Source organism: Haemorhous mexicanus, chromosome 2, assembly GCF_027477595.1.
Source record: "Haemorhous mexicanus isolate bHaeMex1 chromosome 2, bHaeMex1.pri, whole genome shotgun sequence".
NCBI classification, from domain to species: domain Eukaryota; kingdom Metazoa; phylum Chordata; class Aves; order Passeriformes; family Fringillidae; genus Haemorhous; species Haemorhous mexicanus.
In genome coordinates, this window is record NC_082342.1 from 104,703,143 (window position 1) to 104,720,421 (window position 17,279).

At 37.7% G+C, this 17,279-nt stretch overlaps 1 protein-coding gene across 2 annotated transcripts in view; it reads left to right on the plus strand.

Annotated features, from left to right (window-relative positions):
- The window catches only part of GLRA2 (glycine receptor alpha 2), a 123,243-nt gene that overhangs the window by 42,941 nt on the left and 63,023 nt on the right, over positions 1–17,279 (plus strand). For both annotated transcript variants that reach the window (XM_059840394.1, XM_059840395.1), the window contains exons 5-7: positions 3,115–3,197; positions 4,147–4,284; positions 6,477–6,691. In XM_059840394.1, the coding sequence (XP_059696377.1) occupies positions 3,115–3,197; positions 4,147–4,284; positions 6,477–6,691 (436 nt within the window). The remainder of the gene's footprint in view (positions 1–3,114; positions 3,198–4,146; positions 4,285–6,476; positions 6,692–17,279) is intronic.

A 17,279-nucleotide genomic window follows, 5' to 3' on the forward strand; every position in this document is an offset into this window, starting at 1 on the left:
CCTGCTCCCTCATGAGCCCTCTCTGCTCAGCTGGAAAATAAAATGTGCTCAGCCCCAGAGCCTTCTGTGAGCCAGCTGTGCCACCTGGGTCTGGCTGCTGTGGGGTGGAGGGTGCTCAGGTAATGGAAGGCAAAATCAAGTTCCTGGTCAACTTTTTCTCACTTCAGTTTTACAGATGGTTCATAAAGCACTTCTCATCAGTGTTTTGTGGTTCTCCACCACCAATCTGTTGTTTATGCATCTCAAATGCCTTGGTGGCGGGATGCCTGGAAAATAAAATAATTGTTCTGTAGCTGTTTGTTCTGTTTTATTAACGATTAAAGTATTCATCAGTGTAATTCCCCATTAAATTTGCTCTTTGCTCCAAACCTCCAGGGGCCCTTCTTAAATTTGCCAAGTGTGAGACATTCATTTTGCTGAAATATTTTCTGTCAATGACACTGTTATTATCAGCAATGTGGGTAGCTATATCTACTTAACACTTTCCATTCATGACCCCGTGTCCTTATTATTGTAGATATATATAGGTAGTGACATGGCTCTGGGGTTTAGAAACATTTGCAGGCTCATAGTTTTACTGAAAAGGAGTCAACTGGTATAAATTGACCCACCACCATGGACCTCAGTGGGTCTACTTCAAATTCCAGCTGCTGAACATTTGATATGTAGTAATCTTGTTGAAAACCAGTGGATCTGTGGATGATACAAGGCTCTAACCACTTGTTTCAACACTTGCATTACTGCTGCTAAAAGGGATCAGAGGCAAAGATGTTCATTCTGAATGGCTACTGTGCTGAGGTGAACAACAGGCAGAGGTAAAACTATAACTATAAACATGGTATCTTGAGCTACTCTCATCAACACAGTGAATAGAAATTATTTCATATTTTTCAGGGTGAGAAGAGAATAATTAAGTCTTTGTGAAAGACAACAATGATTAGGAAGAGAAAGTAGGACATTAGGCTTTGTGTGGACTTAGGAAATGAGCCTACATAATTTTCTTATCTCACCTGCAGGGGAAAAACATTATATGTATGCCTTATATCAATGGAGATATTTTTTTTCCTTTTGAATCTTGAAAGCTGCACCTGGGTCTGTTTGCTTTCTCATAAATTTGATATTAAAATAATGAGGGACCTTCCTGACCATGTATGTAGTTAAACCCCCAAATTACTTGAAGTTTTGGGGAGTAGAAAGGGCTGAAGAAGAAAGGAAACAAGTCAGTGTGTAGTCCACACCTGAGAGTCATTAAAATCCAAGGGGTGAATAGCCCATGCCTACTTCAATGAATGCAAAAAAATGACATATTTACAAAGGCTGCATTTGCATAAAGGCATGTTTGAAAAGAGCTTAAAACATCTAAGCCATATTTAGAAGATGATTGAAAATAAGGGAGTTTGATATAGCAATGTTTCAGGAAAGAGACAGAGGCACTGTTTTGTTAATGCTGGGGATTAGCAACTTAATTAGCTCAATCTTTAATGCAGGAAATTACCTAGTGAAAATGAGACTAGTTAACATTTGCAAGGACTTAAAATATTTAAATCAGGAAAGGACAGATTTTCAATGACACTCACACACCTACTAGATAAACTTTTTTCTCTAGATGAAAATTTTATTTTTTTAATACTTTTCCTATTTGATACCAACAGTTAAATGTGAGTTTATTTCCTATGGAGATGTTGAGACTGGGGACTTTTCTTCATCTCACTGCCACATATATGTGTTCTCTAATTTCTTCATACTATCATCTTGTTTGCTGAAGATTGTGTCAAGATGAAAATAGTGTAACTTTTTCTAGATAGCACACATGTAGGCCACAGCAGTGATGCTGAATGTGATCTTAGATCTGGGTGAGACAATTTTGATTTCAGTTACCTAAACATCATCTTTTTGTCACAGTGATTTTATGTCTAGAAGCCCCAGCCAGGAAGTCGCCAAAACTTCACATGGTGAATAAATAGACTGAAAGACCTTGAATAGTTGTATGTGGTAAGAACCCCAAAGTCATCTTTGGAGAGATAATTTAGTCAAGTATTTCTCTGTAGAGATCACATGTGTTTGTGGGACAACATAGTTTCAAGGTTATACTTCTAAACAGGTGACCTGTGGGCTTACTGACACAACTAAAAAAATATTGTCATTATAATGTGTCAATCTTTCAGTGTCCCTTCAAATCAGACTTGTTACTGCCCTTCATAATAAATGGGCACAGAGAGGCTTTTTTTTGCATTCTTTGTTTCAGAGAGGGTTTTTTTGTGCTGAATGTAATCAGAAACAAAAATGTACTTTAAAAATATTATTTAAAACAAAATCCTAATATTCATACTGTTTATCAAAGCTAGTTGTTTGTAATTAGGCCATCTCAATATCTTTGTTTGCTAAAAATGGCTTCTTCTCGCACAAAAAAAAAAAACAACCAGAAGAGACAGTCTTGAAATAGATTTCAGTCAAATCTTAAAAGGTTAAATCAGCTAAAAAAAAAGGAAGAAAGAAACAAACATTAAAAGTATTCCCATTTAAGTCAAGTTATGCTTTATCTGGAACAATAACAACTGAAAAATTAAAGGAGAAATATATTTTGTATGATTATGTTCCTTTAGGCTTACTTTCTCCTATCTATACTCCCTTAATGCAATGTGATTTTTTACTGAATAATGTTTTTTCCTTCTTTTAGTGGCTGAGCAGTAAGAATGAAGGCTTGGAAATGGGACTCATTCCAACAGAACAAAAGCACTTTGTTAAAAAAAATCCGTGGTAGTTTTTTCCTCTTGTTTTTTGCTTTTCCAAAATAAAACTTAAAACCATGTGTCCCATGACCAGGCATTTCAGCTTTTGGATTATTTGGTTCAGTATTGTACACTAAACATTTACTGGTGCATTAGTGGAGAGCATGTCTTACTAACCTGACGTTGTCTTCCCTGTCTCTGCTCTGCTCAGCAGGGCAGGCTGTGAGTGTCTGCTTTGCTCACACATTTTGTCTCCACAGCTCAAGGGGGAGATGAGCCCAGCCTCTGAGGTGTTAAGATTTGGTCTTGATCCTTTGAACTCCAAGTATGGGGTTTTAGATGAAATCTGTAGATGTCTAACTTATTTCTTCCTCTCTAATTTTAGGCTCACTTTAACCTTGTCCTGTCCCATGGACTTGAAGAATTTTCCTATGGATGTACAGACATGTACAATGCAGCTCGAGAGCTGTGAGTGCCCGCTTTCCTTATCTATCAAAATAACAAGTTTTTACCCTAACATTCAGTGAGTAGATTGTATTTACATCATCAGATTTCTGTGGTGAGACTCAGTATTCCTGTTTTGTAAGGGAATTATGTTTATCACCATAATGTGAGGGTTGCCTGTTTCTGTGCTGTTCCTGCTCCCTTATCTTTCTCCCTCCTGGGTCACATCACCTTACCCATCAGAGGTGCATCACTTCCAGGGGTAAATGCAGCAATTTTCCACCCTGTGTGGGAGAAATTACTAAATCTCAGGAAAGTGAGAACAATTATTACACAGCCAGGGATTTGCAATGTCCGAGAGAGTTAGGCTCACTTTTGGGAAATGGAAGTGAAATACCTGAGGAGCAGAGTTCCTCTTAGTGATACGTAAGCTGGTGAGCTTCACCCAGGCAAGGCATGGGCTGGGGAACCAGCACACACCCTCCATGCTGTGCCAGCACACACCACAGCCCTGCCTCCACCTGCCCAGGTAACAAGCACACAAACCCAGCAGTGGCTCAGGCTCTGGCAGGTGCCAGTGATCATTCCCAGTCGTCAGCAGGTACCAGCCTACCCCGATATTTTTTTTTTCATTTAGTGGAGAAAAGATTTAGCTGTATGGCTATGAACTGTGGGCTGGCACCTGCCTTTGTGCCCAGAGAATCTTAGACTGGTTTGGGCCAGCAAAGTTAGTTTTTGGTGGCAAACCAGGGCAGTACTTCAGAATATAATAGTATTCACTTCTTGCTTTTAATAGAGTAATGGTGTAGTTATAGCAACCAACAGCTAAGAGGAATTGTGCTGCTAATTGAACAGTTTGAAAATGTAGCTGAGATAACACGTGTTGCAATAAAAGACATGCTTCTCAGACATAAGAACATTTGCTCTTTTCTGGTCAGTTGCCATCTAATAAACTCTGATTCCTTTATTGCAGTTGGTTACACCATGAATGATCTGATATTTGAGTGGCTAAGTGATGGACCTGTGCAAGTTGCAGAGGGTTTGACCTTGCCACAGTTTATTTTAAAAGAAGATAAAGAACTTGGTTATTGCACAAAACATTACAACACTGGTGAGCATTATTCTATTTTTTTCTATCAGTTGTTCCAATGGTATCTACTGCCAATTTGAAATGGAAAAATATGGGTAAATTGAAAAAAATTAAATTAAAGTTTGATTCAGTCACACTTACTTTTGAATCTGAATAGAAAGAAATTTTCTCTCTGAAATTTTGAAAGATTTAATTTCAAAGTTCACTTTAATTTCATTATTCTAATGTCCTTAAAATCATTGAAGTATTAAAATATTAAAAAACTGCTAAAAATCTAATTGTTTTGATATTCTTAAAATGAAAAATTTTTAAAAACTTAATATTTAATTAAAAATTGATTAAGCACTTTTAAAGTACTGATTTTTGTGAGCTTATTTTATTTCTCCAGCATATCACATTTCCAATGAGGAAAAATATTAAATTTTCACCAGCTTTTATGTGTAGTCTAATTTATGAGATGTAGCATGTGAAAGGACAATATTTTCATTGCTGATCTGAATAGTGTACAGACATGGAATGTTGGAAAATTTTTTATTTAATACTCTTAGTTTTGTTCTATTGTTTGCTGTTTAGGAGTCTATAATGCTGTGCTTTCTAGCTTTAGCTTTACAGAGAAGAGGAAACACTGTTAAAATTTTGATTTAGCTGCTTGGAGTTTATTTAATGGGGACAGCATTTAGAGAACAGTTTTCTGGGTGCTTTCTGGGATTAAATATAATCCCTCTCATCTAAAATAGCTTTTTCATCATTTCAGCATAAGAGCTGATCTGGTTGCATCAAATACATTTGTTTCAGTCTATGAAATAATACAATATGAGATGTTTTGCCTCTGCCAGAAATAATGTCACATTTATTTCTTATGGAAATTATTTGATTTAATTTTTATAAACGCAGCCTCTCATTTTGGAGCCCAAAGTATCAAGGAAGGAAAACTTTGTGATTGGCACCCCCACTACTGTCTTCTCTGTAGTTTGCTCCTTCAGGTTTAGTGTGAAATTAAAATGTGGATAAAACCTATTACTCAGCCTTCTCCTAAACTCACTGTCCAGGCTGTGCCACAGAAGTCTGGAGAGCCTGTGACAGATGGTGCTACTCCTGCCATTGCTGCCACAGGTGGCCACCACAGCCCTTCCCAGTCCCCTTCTGTATGGGCAGACTGGCCAGGCACAGCCTCTGCCTTTCCAGTCACAGCTCACTCATTACAGAACTTCTGGGCTGTCAGGGGATGCTATTCAGTCTGCCCTTCTTTCTTTGTCAAACAGCCTCTGCCCTTCCTTTTGTACTGACTCTTGCACCCACCATTCAGCATTGTCGACCACCAGAAAACTACAGGGACAGCACACAGAGGAGCAAAGAGTCTAATTTCCCCTGAAAGGGTGAACAAGGAAAAATGCATCTTTGTTCATTTTCCAACCAAAACAAAACAGTTTGAAATGATTAGAATGACACTTTAGGAATGAGAGGCCTTCCTGTAGTCTGCCTGCAGTGAGTACCTAACTCAGGGTAATTTTGAGAGCAGCACAGTGATTGCATTAGTAGCTGATGAGCTCTTGCAGCTCAGGACTCTGCATCTCCCGCTGCACAACTGCTTCCCCTGTCAGGCACCCCAGAACCTCTGCCCCCCAGGGCTGCTGTGCAGCACCTATTGTTTGTTTGAAGAATCTCACCTCCCACAAGAGATGGGTTTAGGCTTCCTGGAGTCAGACTTTTAGAAAAATTCAAAGCAGACTTTGAGTTTATTCTGCTGTGAGACATAATCCACAGACAGAGGCAAGTGACATTGGCAGAATGAGGAGTGTGATCTACCCTAGGACTGAGAGCAGTAGTTTACAATTTGTCTCTTCAAACACGATTGCTTAGTATCATGCTTCTAAAAGACCAAAATGCTGTCCCCTTTTAATGCTTAACATTATATTTGACCAAAGTAAAAGCTCATTGAATTTTGAGAAAAGAGGCATTACGTTATATTTTCTGGAGGTGAAACAATTGTGCTAATACTAATTTTCTCAGTTAATATGAAGAACTGGGCACAGTATACTTCAGTGGTCCCATGCTTCCCCCAAGCTAGTATGCAACAAGTGGCTGACTAGTGTTTGTGTATCAGGATCTGCTAACAGTATTAGGTTAGAAAACAGGCCACACATCTAACTTATGTTCAAAATACAAGATAAAAATGTGCAAAAAGCATTTATGAAAGTAATTTCATGTTCTAGGAAAGTTTACATGCATTGAAGTCAAGTTTCATTTGGAGCGTCAGATGGGATACTATTTAATCCAGATGTACATTCCTAGCCTGCTGATTGTCATTTTATCCTGGGTTTCTTTCTGGATCAACATGGATGCTGCTCCAGCCAGAGTTGCACTGGGCATCACTACAGTTTTGACAATGACCACACAAAGCTCAGGATCAAGAGCTTCCCTCCCAAAAGTAAGGAAATAATTTTTGTACCACAAATTTGCTCTTAATAAGAAATGTTTGTGCTACCCTTTTAAATTACAGGAAGATCTGTGTAAATATGCATCTGATAAGGATAAGTGAGAAAGTGGTAACAGTGTGATGTTAAATTTGCAGTACCCTTCCTTGCATTTGAATTAAGGAATGTTCCTGCTGCTTTGGTGGATGGCTGAATGGTGCAGCACTATAAATTTTTAAGGAGTTTCTACTAGTTTTGACACTTATTTTTGAGTGTTTAGAAACCAGATTTTCTGTAGTATTTAGATATCTTACTGGATTTCTTTCAGACTAGGGATTTTAAAAACACTGGACTGTTAGACTCTCATATATCTTGATGTTTCTAGATATGGCACTTGGTCCATTTAATATATAAATATATCCCCCAGAAATGTATATATAAAATGTATATATATAAATTTATAAAAATGTATATATAAAATACATGTTTGTAACATATATGCAACTAAAGGATTTCTTTGGTGAACCTTTTTACTGGGGAACTGCTGGTGTCTTAGTTTCACAGCAGAATTTGTCCATATTCCACTCATTCAAGTGTCAACTGAAGACCTTCATCCCATCTATGCACAAAAATATTCTCATTCAAATTTTGTGGTCTTTTTAATCCTAGCCAGATGCTGTAGATGAATTTACGGATTACAGACTGGATTCTCTCTTTAGTCAGGCTGACAGCTCTTTTCAGCATAGGCATAGACCAAATGCTTCTGATAACAGCATTCCCAGCTGAATTTCATGTGCAAACTCAGGTTTTATACAACTTTCTGGAAGGGAGTTCAGAGGTAGGAAAGTTTGCAATAGTCTAAGGAGTTATGAGATACACTCCCTGAAGAGTCCTTTTCCAGCAGTCCAGCATCAAAGGGACTGGGACCAGAGTATCAAGGAAAAGCACAAATTTTGAGTGTTTGTGTAGATCATGACCCATTCCAAGCAAGCAGGCTGTATATTGTGGTGCTTCACCCTCAGTATCACATTTGGTCTCATTCCAAATATGGAAGTTGTTCAAGTAGAGGGAAACTTCAAAAAATATAGGGCAACTCCAAAAAGTGCACAGATTGTCTTACTCCTTTGTTAGTAATGAGAAAGTATCACTTAAAAATCTGGTGAGTGCATTTAGTTCAGCTTCCCTTATTCACTTGGAGAGACACATAATTTTCCATGCAAACTGAAAGCCTCTCATATATTAACTCAGAATTTCAAACTGAAAATTTATTAAACATTTCTTCAGACAATTCAGTCCATATTACCAGTGAACATTCTGGAAAGAATTTCTGAAAAGATAATCTTGGCAAGAAGCATACAGGCTCTTTAAATAGCAAGTTTAGAGTTGATGAAGACTGTGTCTAGATGGCACAACATGAATCCAGGTGAAATATTCCAAGTTTCTTATAAATTATCTGGCTTGAGAAGTATATATAATAGAGTCACTGTAGTGGAGATTCCCATCCACATTTCCTGCTGGGCAAACAAACCCTGACAAAAGGCTCTGCTGTGTTGGTGTGCCCCAAATGCTTTAGAAGGTGTTTTCATCACAGGCCTTTGATCCAGCTGAAATGTTTTCCCTTTTGCATTCTGTTGTGTTTGAGTAGAAAAATATTTTCTGAATGGAACAATGGGAAGATGCAAAATATGTTGACCATGATATGTTGATTATTGGAGAGATTCTTCTCCAGCCTCAGGATTAAATACATTTATCTCATCAGCTGTCAGAGAATGGTAGTGCTCTGCCCATACTCCATCTTCTCCTATTCTGCTGTGTTGCTTTGCCAGAACACAGGAACTAAGAAAAGGATCTCACCAGAAAGCCCAGTACAACTCAATGCAGTCAGGCTGTTGCATTTTTTCTGTGTAATTCAGCTGAGCTCTGTTTTACAGCTTTGATCTCTATATGTTAGTTAATCCTTGTGGGGGCTTTTGAAGGTGTGTCACTTGACTTAAAAATGTGATTCTAAGTAAATGCCAGAATTCCAGCCAGCTGACTCCCACCTTGGATGATTCAGGTGCTTGAAGAAACATGGGCACCATTCAGGTCCTGAATCACCACTACCTGATTCCTTCTACATAGAAACAAGATTTTCTTGCTATTGTTGTTCCAGGCATTTAGCTATTTTAAAACTCCATCTGTAACTTAATATGAAAATTGTATTTATTAATAAAATCTGTCCAGCTGAAATGCACTTAGAAATAAAAATATGAAAAGAATTGAATCAAATCAGTGTCAGATCGGAAGCCTCAAAATCCCTGTTTAAAAAAAATGGTTTTCTAAGCCTTGTCTACATATTGCCAAGACACAGGAAGTAAGGCTGCCAATGAAACATCCATTTAAAAGTTGCTCCTAGCATGAATGTCTAACAGAATAAGATATTTCAGGAGGGTTATTTTTGCAAGAATACTGAAAAACACAGATGCAACTTTGCTTTGTGAAAGCAGCCTAGGATTGAATACAATATAATTTCCCCATCCTTCTTTGTGTCCTTTTCTTATTAATATAGATTTGTGCAATTTAACTTTAATTGACCCAGTTTCATGCCAAGAGTTTCTTTCCATTCTTCTCTATTTTAATAGAGCTTTTACCACAGAAAACAACAAAGTATCACAGTTTGCCAGCTTTAAAGGGAATAGTTTCTTTACCTAAGAAAGACAAAGAAAAATTGTGATAAGATTCCTTAGGGTTTTTGTCTGTTTCCAAGTCACTATCTAAATGACTAAATTGTTACTGTTTAGAAGCAATTACCTACGTATTGTTCTCAACCCTGGTGTAAGATAACACAACAATATTCTGTTTGCTTAAAATTGCTCTTTTCCATATTAATAATTAACATTCATTTCCATACACTGATTTCATTGTAGTAGGTCGTGGCCACACAGACATTAGGCACTCAGCTGTTGAAAATTAAACATAAGATTGAGATTGCTGAAAAGAAAAGAAAGGAAAATGAAAGGAAATGAAAGAATGAAATTAATTCACTCTGAAGCTCATATTTGCTGCATATGAGAGAACTATCTAGAATGTATCTTCTAAATGAAATATATTTCTTTGGTAAATTTTTTAGTTTGGAATTACTATATTTGGAGTAATGCTGTCTAAGAATATGGAGTGAAATTCCAAGAAATATTCACCATGGAGCCAATCTCTTTTAAAGTGATGAAATGATTTTTTGTATGTCACAGAGAACTTGTGAGGGGTCCTGTAACGTAGAATTGCCCTGTGTTAGGGGGTGTTAAAGAACTCATCCAGAAAGCTGGGATGGAATTCCCTACTTCCAGTTTGACTAATCCATCACTGGGATGCCCAGGAATGGTGATCCAAAATAGCAGGATTTCTATGATCAGTTCCTCTTCCCACATGTTGATGTGTAAAAGTCTTACCCACATCTGATACTCTTATGTCTGAATTCCCTGGCCACATCATCCCTTTCCACTTAGAAACTCCATCTGGGTAATGTTTGTGCACCCAGCTGCACCAGTGGCTCTTGCTGATCAGCCAGCTGAGCAGAAATCCTGGGTGCCAGCTGGGCAATCACTGTGACCACACAGCCACAGGGAAATCTCCAGGTAACCCTGAGCTCCCTGTGAGAGTCCTGGGCACGAGCCAGGGACATCCCTTGCACCTGAGCTGTGCTGGGCTTTACCCCTGCAGAGAAGCTCCAGGGTGCACCAGTTATGAACCTGATGTGACCGGCTGTACATTCAGGGCCCAGCACATGCTTGTCCTCTGGAAGCACCAGTCCCATGGACCCAGAGGGCACCATGTATCCATCAAAACAGGGGCTGAGGATTGTCTGGGCACCACAAGGGACACCAGGACATCTGTCTTTACTTACAGTCCCAGATGTGTATAAGCTGGGGGAGTAAAGCAGGGGGAATTCAAGGGCCAGTAGTGCAGAATTGTTAAGAGGTGTTACAAAACAGTTCTTTTCTTCAGAGCTTTGAAGCACCATTTTCTTGCTATTCTTTTTACTTGTAAATGGCTCTCCTGTTGAATCAACAGAATAAAAAGTCTGAAAGGATTTTCGAAAGAGGCATTTGAAAGAATAATGAGTTCTCTGCTGTGCCAGTTGTGTATTTTTCAGACTGCTTTCTTCTTAAAACACTTACATAAACCAAACCTTAGCAACAACAGTCCAAGAAATGAGTTACTTTTAATGCCATAAAGCAAAACATTTCAGGATATTTTAAGTCAAGTGATGGCAACTGTATTTTACACAGTTGTATAGCATTCATATTGTGTTGCTTTAATGCACGGTGCTTAATGAATGCATTTTCTGTCCCCAGGGAACAACAATCAGTGCAGAAAAAAAGGCTCATTAAAAGCTCACCAAAACTTCTGGGAGTCCTTTCATTCACTTCATTTTGCTTTAAATCACTCCATATATTACCAAATGCAATAAAAGCATAGGTACAGAGACTTGAAAAACCAAAGCCAAAGAAGTCTATCCCCTTTGGCAGCAAATGACTGTTTTTATGTGTCATCCACTATCCCCCAGATATTTGGAGACTTTTACAGATTCTTTGACTTCTGGCAGGCCAGTCTTCTTTCTTTTTTTGAATGTCATAAGCTATCAAGTAAAGAAGATACAAGAATATGGCACTTTTGATTGTTTTTTTTTTTAATAAGGTTAAAATGATACCATAATAAGAGAAAAAAAAAAAAAAAGAAATGAGGAACAATACCAATAAGGACAAAGGAATAGATGCTATTATCAGTAATGATTTTGTTCTGTGTACATTTGCTTTGATAGGAAGTAGGGCACCAAAGGTGATCACTTACTGTTTCATTAGCAAGGCCCAGAGATGATACATTCTGCTGTGGCATTATGGTAAAAAAGCAATAATGAAGTAGTGTGGAATGGAAGCAATTTTTTGACAAATTACTTTTAGTCTAGACTCCGGATCTGAAGAGGAAATATGGAAGTAATTTGGCAGTCATGAGATTTGTTAATTGGCACTTGGATTATGTGGGTGTCTGAGCATTTTACACACTGCTTAAGTGATTAAGACAACCCTATTGTTATAAGCTGTTTACAAATTCCTGCTGGAGACTTAATGGTCCTAAACCTTGGTACTTTAATGTGTCTGGTCTACATCAAATATTTATGTGTCCTGATAGTGTTACTGTAAACAAACTTCCAGTTCAAAAAAATTTGTTCAGGACCCCGTGAATATTTTATTGGTGGTCAGTTTTCTAAAAGATTGAGAGAGGGTGTCCTGTCCAAAGTCTTGGGCAGTCAGGCTGCATTGTCAGGTAGCCATGAGGAGCTACTCTTCAGTCATGTGCCTGCATGGAAATGTTTTAGGATGCACTCGTTTTGTTAATTTCCAGCATTCTTATATAACTTTCTTTTCTGTTCACATTGTAATTTTGACATACAACATATATTCCTCCTTTTACTAATATCAAGAGATCTTGAAACCTACTTTAACTCTTTTTGGGAGGGGAAGTGGGGGTTGACAAAGATAAGTATAACTAATTTTTGTATTGAGAAAATACTTGCAATATCCATTGTTGTATTCCACACAATATTTGAATCTGGATATAGAAATCTGTTCTGCTCTGTATGATGAAGGAAGTCATATTGACTGAACCTAATTTTCAGCAAAAAAAGTTCCAAAAGTAAAAAAGCTTTTAAGCAAGTGGACATTTGTTTGCATACTGTGACTTATTGAAACAATTAAATGGTTACAAACTGATTGGAACTAAATATAGACTTTTGTGTGTAAGTAAAAGTCCTACAAAATGCTAGAAAAAAAATTATTCCTGACAAGTAATTTATGAGTAACTAACCATAACTTATAGTTCAGGAAAGGTTTCCTCTGGTTCTGCTCTACAGATTTTCATATGTCATTTCTTTATTCTTCATCTCCCTTTAAGCATGTATTCTCAGTAATGGTTTTGAGGCAGGATATTAATGTGTGTGTGCTTGAGGGCAAGAGGTTGTTAGAATGGCAGTGGGAGATGTGGTGCATGCATCAGATGATACATGGAGTACCAGGGAGAACTTTCCAGTCTCTTAAAATATTATTAGCACTGTGGCCATGTTAGTGCCAGCTTGAAAATACATCCTTGGCCCCACTTAAGAGAATCTGCGGTGCCCAGAAACTTCTCTGCTACTTCCAGGTACAGCAGCTGGTCTTGTTTAAGACACCTTGTTTTCTTGAAAATTTTGCACCTTTGAGACCTAGGTAGATACTTACAGAGCTAGCCTGTGCAGTTACAACTTCACTGGGAGCAGAAATCTCAATTAAAATGATGTTGGATGATCATTGGCACAGTTATATATGCTGTGATCATGCATCCATAATAGGAAGAATTCTTTTTCTTCCATTCCACAACTGTTTCTAGTTCTATAAAACTGAAGTCTTCAGTATTCTGCATAGGTAAGACGACAAAATCCAGCAGAATCCATGCTACTTGTGGGAAAAGCAGCAGGAAGAACGATATAAAAGTTAAAACACAGCACCTAAATCTGATGCTAGAAATTTTCACATTATTCTGTTCGGTCTGGCTGCAGGTATGTGGTACCCTGGACAGTCTTTGGGTCTTACAGTGGTTATGGGTGGGTTCTGGAGTTTCCCTCTGTCCTTCATTCTGTGCAAAGCTGACTGATGAGATATGACTGGTATGTTTGATTAATACCAATACACTAGGATCTATAGCAGATACTACTCTGTGGAAGTGAAAAATGAATAACTGAGTAAATCAGTCACCTTTTCCACTGTACTCATCTAAACTTCAAAGTTTACTTTTCTGTATAGTGAAGACGGTGGTATTTACTGTACAACAAAAGCAGTAGTTGCTGTCATGTGTGACAGCTAAAAATATGCAATAAAATGTGTCTGAATACCTCTGGGATGTAGTCTGAGTACTCCTGGCACTTCCTCAGCAGGTTTTATAATGCATTCATCTGGGAGGGCTGGCATTCAGCAGAGTCTATTTCGAGCATCAAAGAAGGGTTGAAGTTATTGTGCACACCAGTCTGGTGATTGTTTCATAACCCTGGCACGATACTGGAGCCTTCAGCTTCATTGTCACACCCTTCAGGACTTTCTGGTGGCTTTTAGTGTCTCTCTGAGGAGTGCCTTCTGCTGCTCTTTCACAGACATAAGCACTGCAAACCCTCTCTGAAGCAATGACCTACTCTGTTGTGGCTCACGCGTTTCAAGTAATTGCAAGACTTGACTCTATTAGATCATCTAGAACTATTACTTATGAATATAATCTGTTAATATTTCATTTGAAATAATGTTGATGGGACCCCCTGGAGTCTGTGAAAACCATTTTCATTTGCAGTTTACCTCAAGGCTGCTGCCTTCCAGTCTGAATATCAGTGCTCACTGCACGTGGCTGCTGAAGCAGCTGGGCCGTTGACATCTTACTCCCAAAAGTTATCTCTGAGTGACAATGGAGCCATTTGAATTCTGTTATTTGAATGACAGGTTTTTCTTTTCCTTTTGGGAAACACTTTCATGGGAAAAAAGAATTGCTTGTTAATACCTAGAAGTATTAACTCCCTCTTCTCCTCTCCCTCTTCCCTGCAAGGAAAAGAGAGGGAGATAATTTACTTTTTCACGGATGCATCAAACAAACTTCTGTTGGAGCAGGGATTAAATGACTCAGTGTGTCTTGTTTTTACATAAAATATCTGTGTTATGACAAAACTACAACTTTAATTCACCAATAGTGTGGCACAATAGTCTTTGCTGAATTCAGTTCAGCTTTGGAAATTACACAATTCTAAACTAAGTATTGCCAAGAAAATTATATAATTTTGGCTTTTAAGGCATGGTCATGCATTCTAGAATGTGTCCTTATTCACAAACCCTTGTCTTAAAGTTTTAAGCCGTGGTGAAACAGTGACTTTTTCTTCTTATTTCCTCTTCCAAGAAGCTTGGAGTTAATTGAGATATCTTGTCTCAAAGAGAAGGGAGCATGAGAATAAAAGGCTTTGATCCTCAGTAGCTTCTCTCTGGTGTTAGGCTGCCCTGTCTGTGAGAAACAGACATGGTGTGCTGTCTTCCCTCATTCTACCAAAGGTTAAGGCTCTGGAGAATGGAGCCAGAGCTTTCAGTATGTCTAGAGAGGAACATAATGACTAAGTCACAGCAGAAAATGTAAGCTAAGAAAAAGAGAGAACACATCAAAAATGTTGCTCAGTTCAATGACTCACTGAAAAGATAGTACAATTATGTTACAAATAGCTATTGATAATGACACTTATAAAGAGAATATATCAATATTTGTCACTTATTGGAGAAACCCTTTCTGTTATAAGGATGTATACTGAGAAACTAAAAATAGTCTTTAATTACTTCATTGATGTAAATTATTGCATTTTCTGTCTCTTTCCTGCAGAAGGGCATTTTTCCTTGTGCATGTATTAGCAATTGGAATACTTTATTGATTGATTTGTGCTAAAATTTTGTTAACAGTTCTACTGTTTAAATTTATCTGTGATCATGAGGCATTATGTCCATCCATTTCTTAAGGGATGATCAAGTTGAAATCATCACTTAATTTCTGAGGGAACCATATAGATTGGTGACAGACTGCAATGAGAGTATCACCCTCCTGGACCACACCACTTTATGCTTGAGTGTGCTCTGCTCATAAAAAAATGACTTTTCGCAGAACTGACAAAGAAAATATGAAAAATTAAGAAAGTGAAGCAGCAGAAATGTCAGGATTATAAAAGCTCTTTAGAGTTAGACACTCTGTTCTGGTTCTTTTTCTAATTCAAACAATAAAGATACTCACTTGGTTTTTAAAGAAAGCTGTAGTTGTCTGACAGGATCTATTTTATGAGTTTGTTGGCTGCATTTTGCTGTCTCCTGAACATTCTAGCACAAACAGAATCTGCTCAGAATGAAAACAAAATCCTGTCACTGGCAATGATGTGACTTTGGATGCTCAGGCTTTCCTGCTGCCATTATTTTTTGCCAGGGCTCCCCAAAGTCAAGGATGACAGGGTTATGTTATGAAAATAGCACAGATCAACTCATTTATGCATGTATCTATGCCTGGATATGAAAAAAAAACCAACAAACCCAACAGTGGGTTTATGTATCTCAAAAAGGATAAAATACCACTCTAGGAAGTAATATGGTCTCTTTTTTTGGTATCTTTTTTTATCTATCCCATCTAGTAAAGGGAAAGAAAAACACATAATTATTCTCTTAATTGGTTAATGATTCCCTCTGAAGCTGGTTATTTTCTCATGTTTTAGTAATGGTGTAGTGTTGATTTTAACTGGGTATGCTTGGGGATTTTGGTAAATGAGAATTTTTTTTCCTAACAATTTTCCAGTGCCCTGTTAGGATCAGGATAAACACTGCATTGCTCATGCTAGAAATGTTATGTGTCAGCTGCACAGCTGGAACAGATTGGGACAGTCTTCATTGACTGGAACAGCAGACAAGTTTCACAAGTTAAAAATGTGTGTAGTACACATCCTTCCAGGAGAGACCTGTAGCCTGGCAAATGATGTCAGGGTGAATTGTTCAAAGGTAAAATTCTCTTGGTGAGTGCAGTTATTAGAGTGGATTAGCTTCTTACATTAATGAGGTTTCAGTAAAAGCTTTTCCCAAATTGAAAGACATATCTAATTAAAGGCTGTGCATTGCCTCAATATGGGAATTTCAGTTCATGGCAGTTCATCTGGCCAGTTTCATTCATGATTTCTGTGATTAGACTGACTTCCTCCAGATGCACTTCCCTCTTAGTTAAAGCAAGGTGTTTTCTATAGCAGCTGTTGTCCACAGCAGAGTTCAAAATCATCTTACCCAGCTCCTCTGCCTGCCATCTGTGAAAGAGACTTTTAAAATACATCCTTGGCACTGCTAGCTGCTGCTCTCATTGCGATTTTTTTTTCAATTTATACTCTTCTGAGATACTCTTCTAAAGAAAAGGCAAGTGAAAATCACCCTGAAGAGAGAATGAAAGTGAATTTTCAGATATGCTATCTCCAGCTAAAAAGGAATTCTGCAGTTTACAGCTAAAATCAAATAAATAGTTCTTCCTTTCTCCTCTTTGTGTAGTACACATTGTATTAGATCTGTGCTCCAGCAGTGACAAACACTTTATGTGGGGGTCAGGCATTTTCTCTGAGGAACTGCTTTTTGTAAAACACATCTCTTTGTTGAAGCTATGAAAAGGATACTTAAGCATAATGTTTTCATTTGTTGGAAAAATTTCCCAAATAATTCCTGTTGACTTCCAGCCACCACTGTCTGATTTCTCCAAAACATCTTTTTTATTATTATTATTGAAATGCCTCATACCTGGAAATCAAAATTTAGCCAGTCTAAAAATATCTGAAAGGTTTGACATGAAAATGGAAATTATAGAAATTATTCAATTTACATTATTTAAAACCCCCAAAAATGTGGTTTGTGACTTTTTTCTACCTTTTCTTTTAGTTCTAATTTAGAATACATTTCTGAAATGTCAAAAATCTTGAGGGAAGGGGAAAATTGCATACTACTCAGATCTAGCATTTTTGAGATACTGGTAGGTACTTTTCAAGCATGAATAATACTAAGAGTTCAG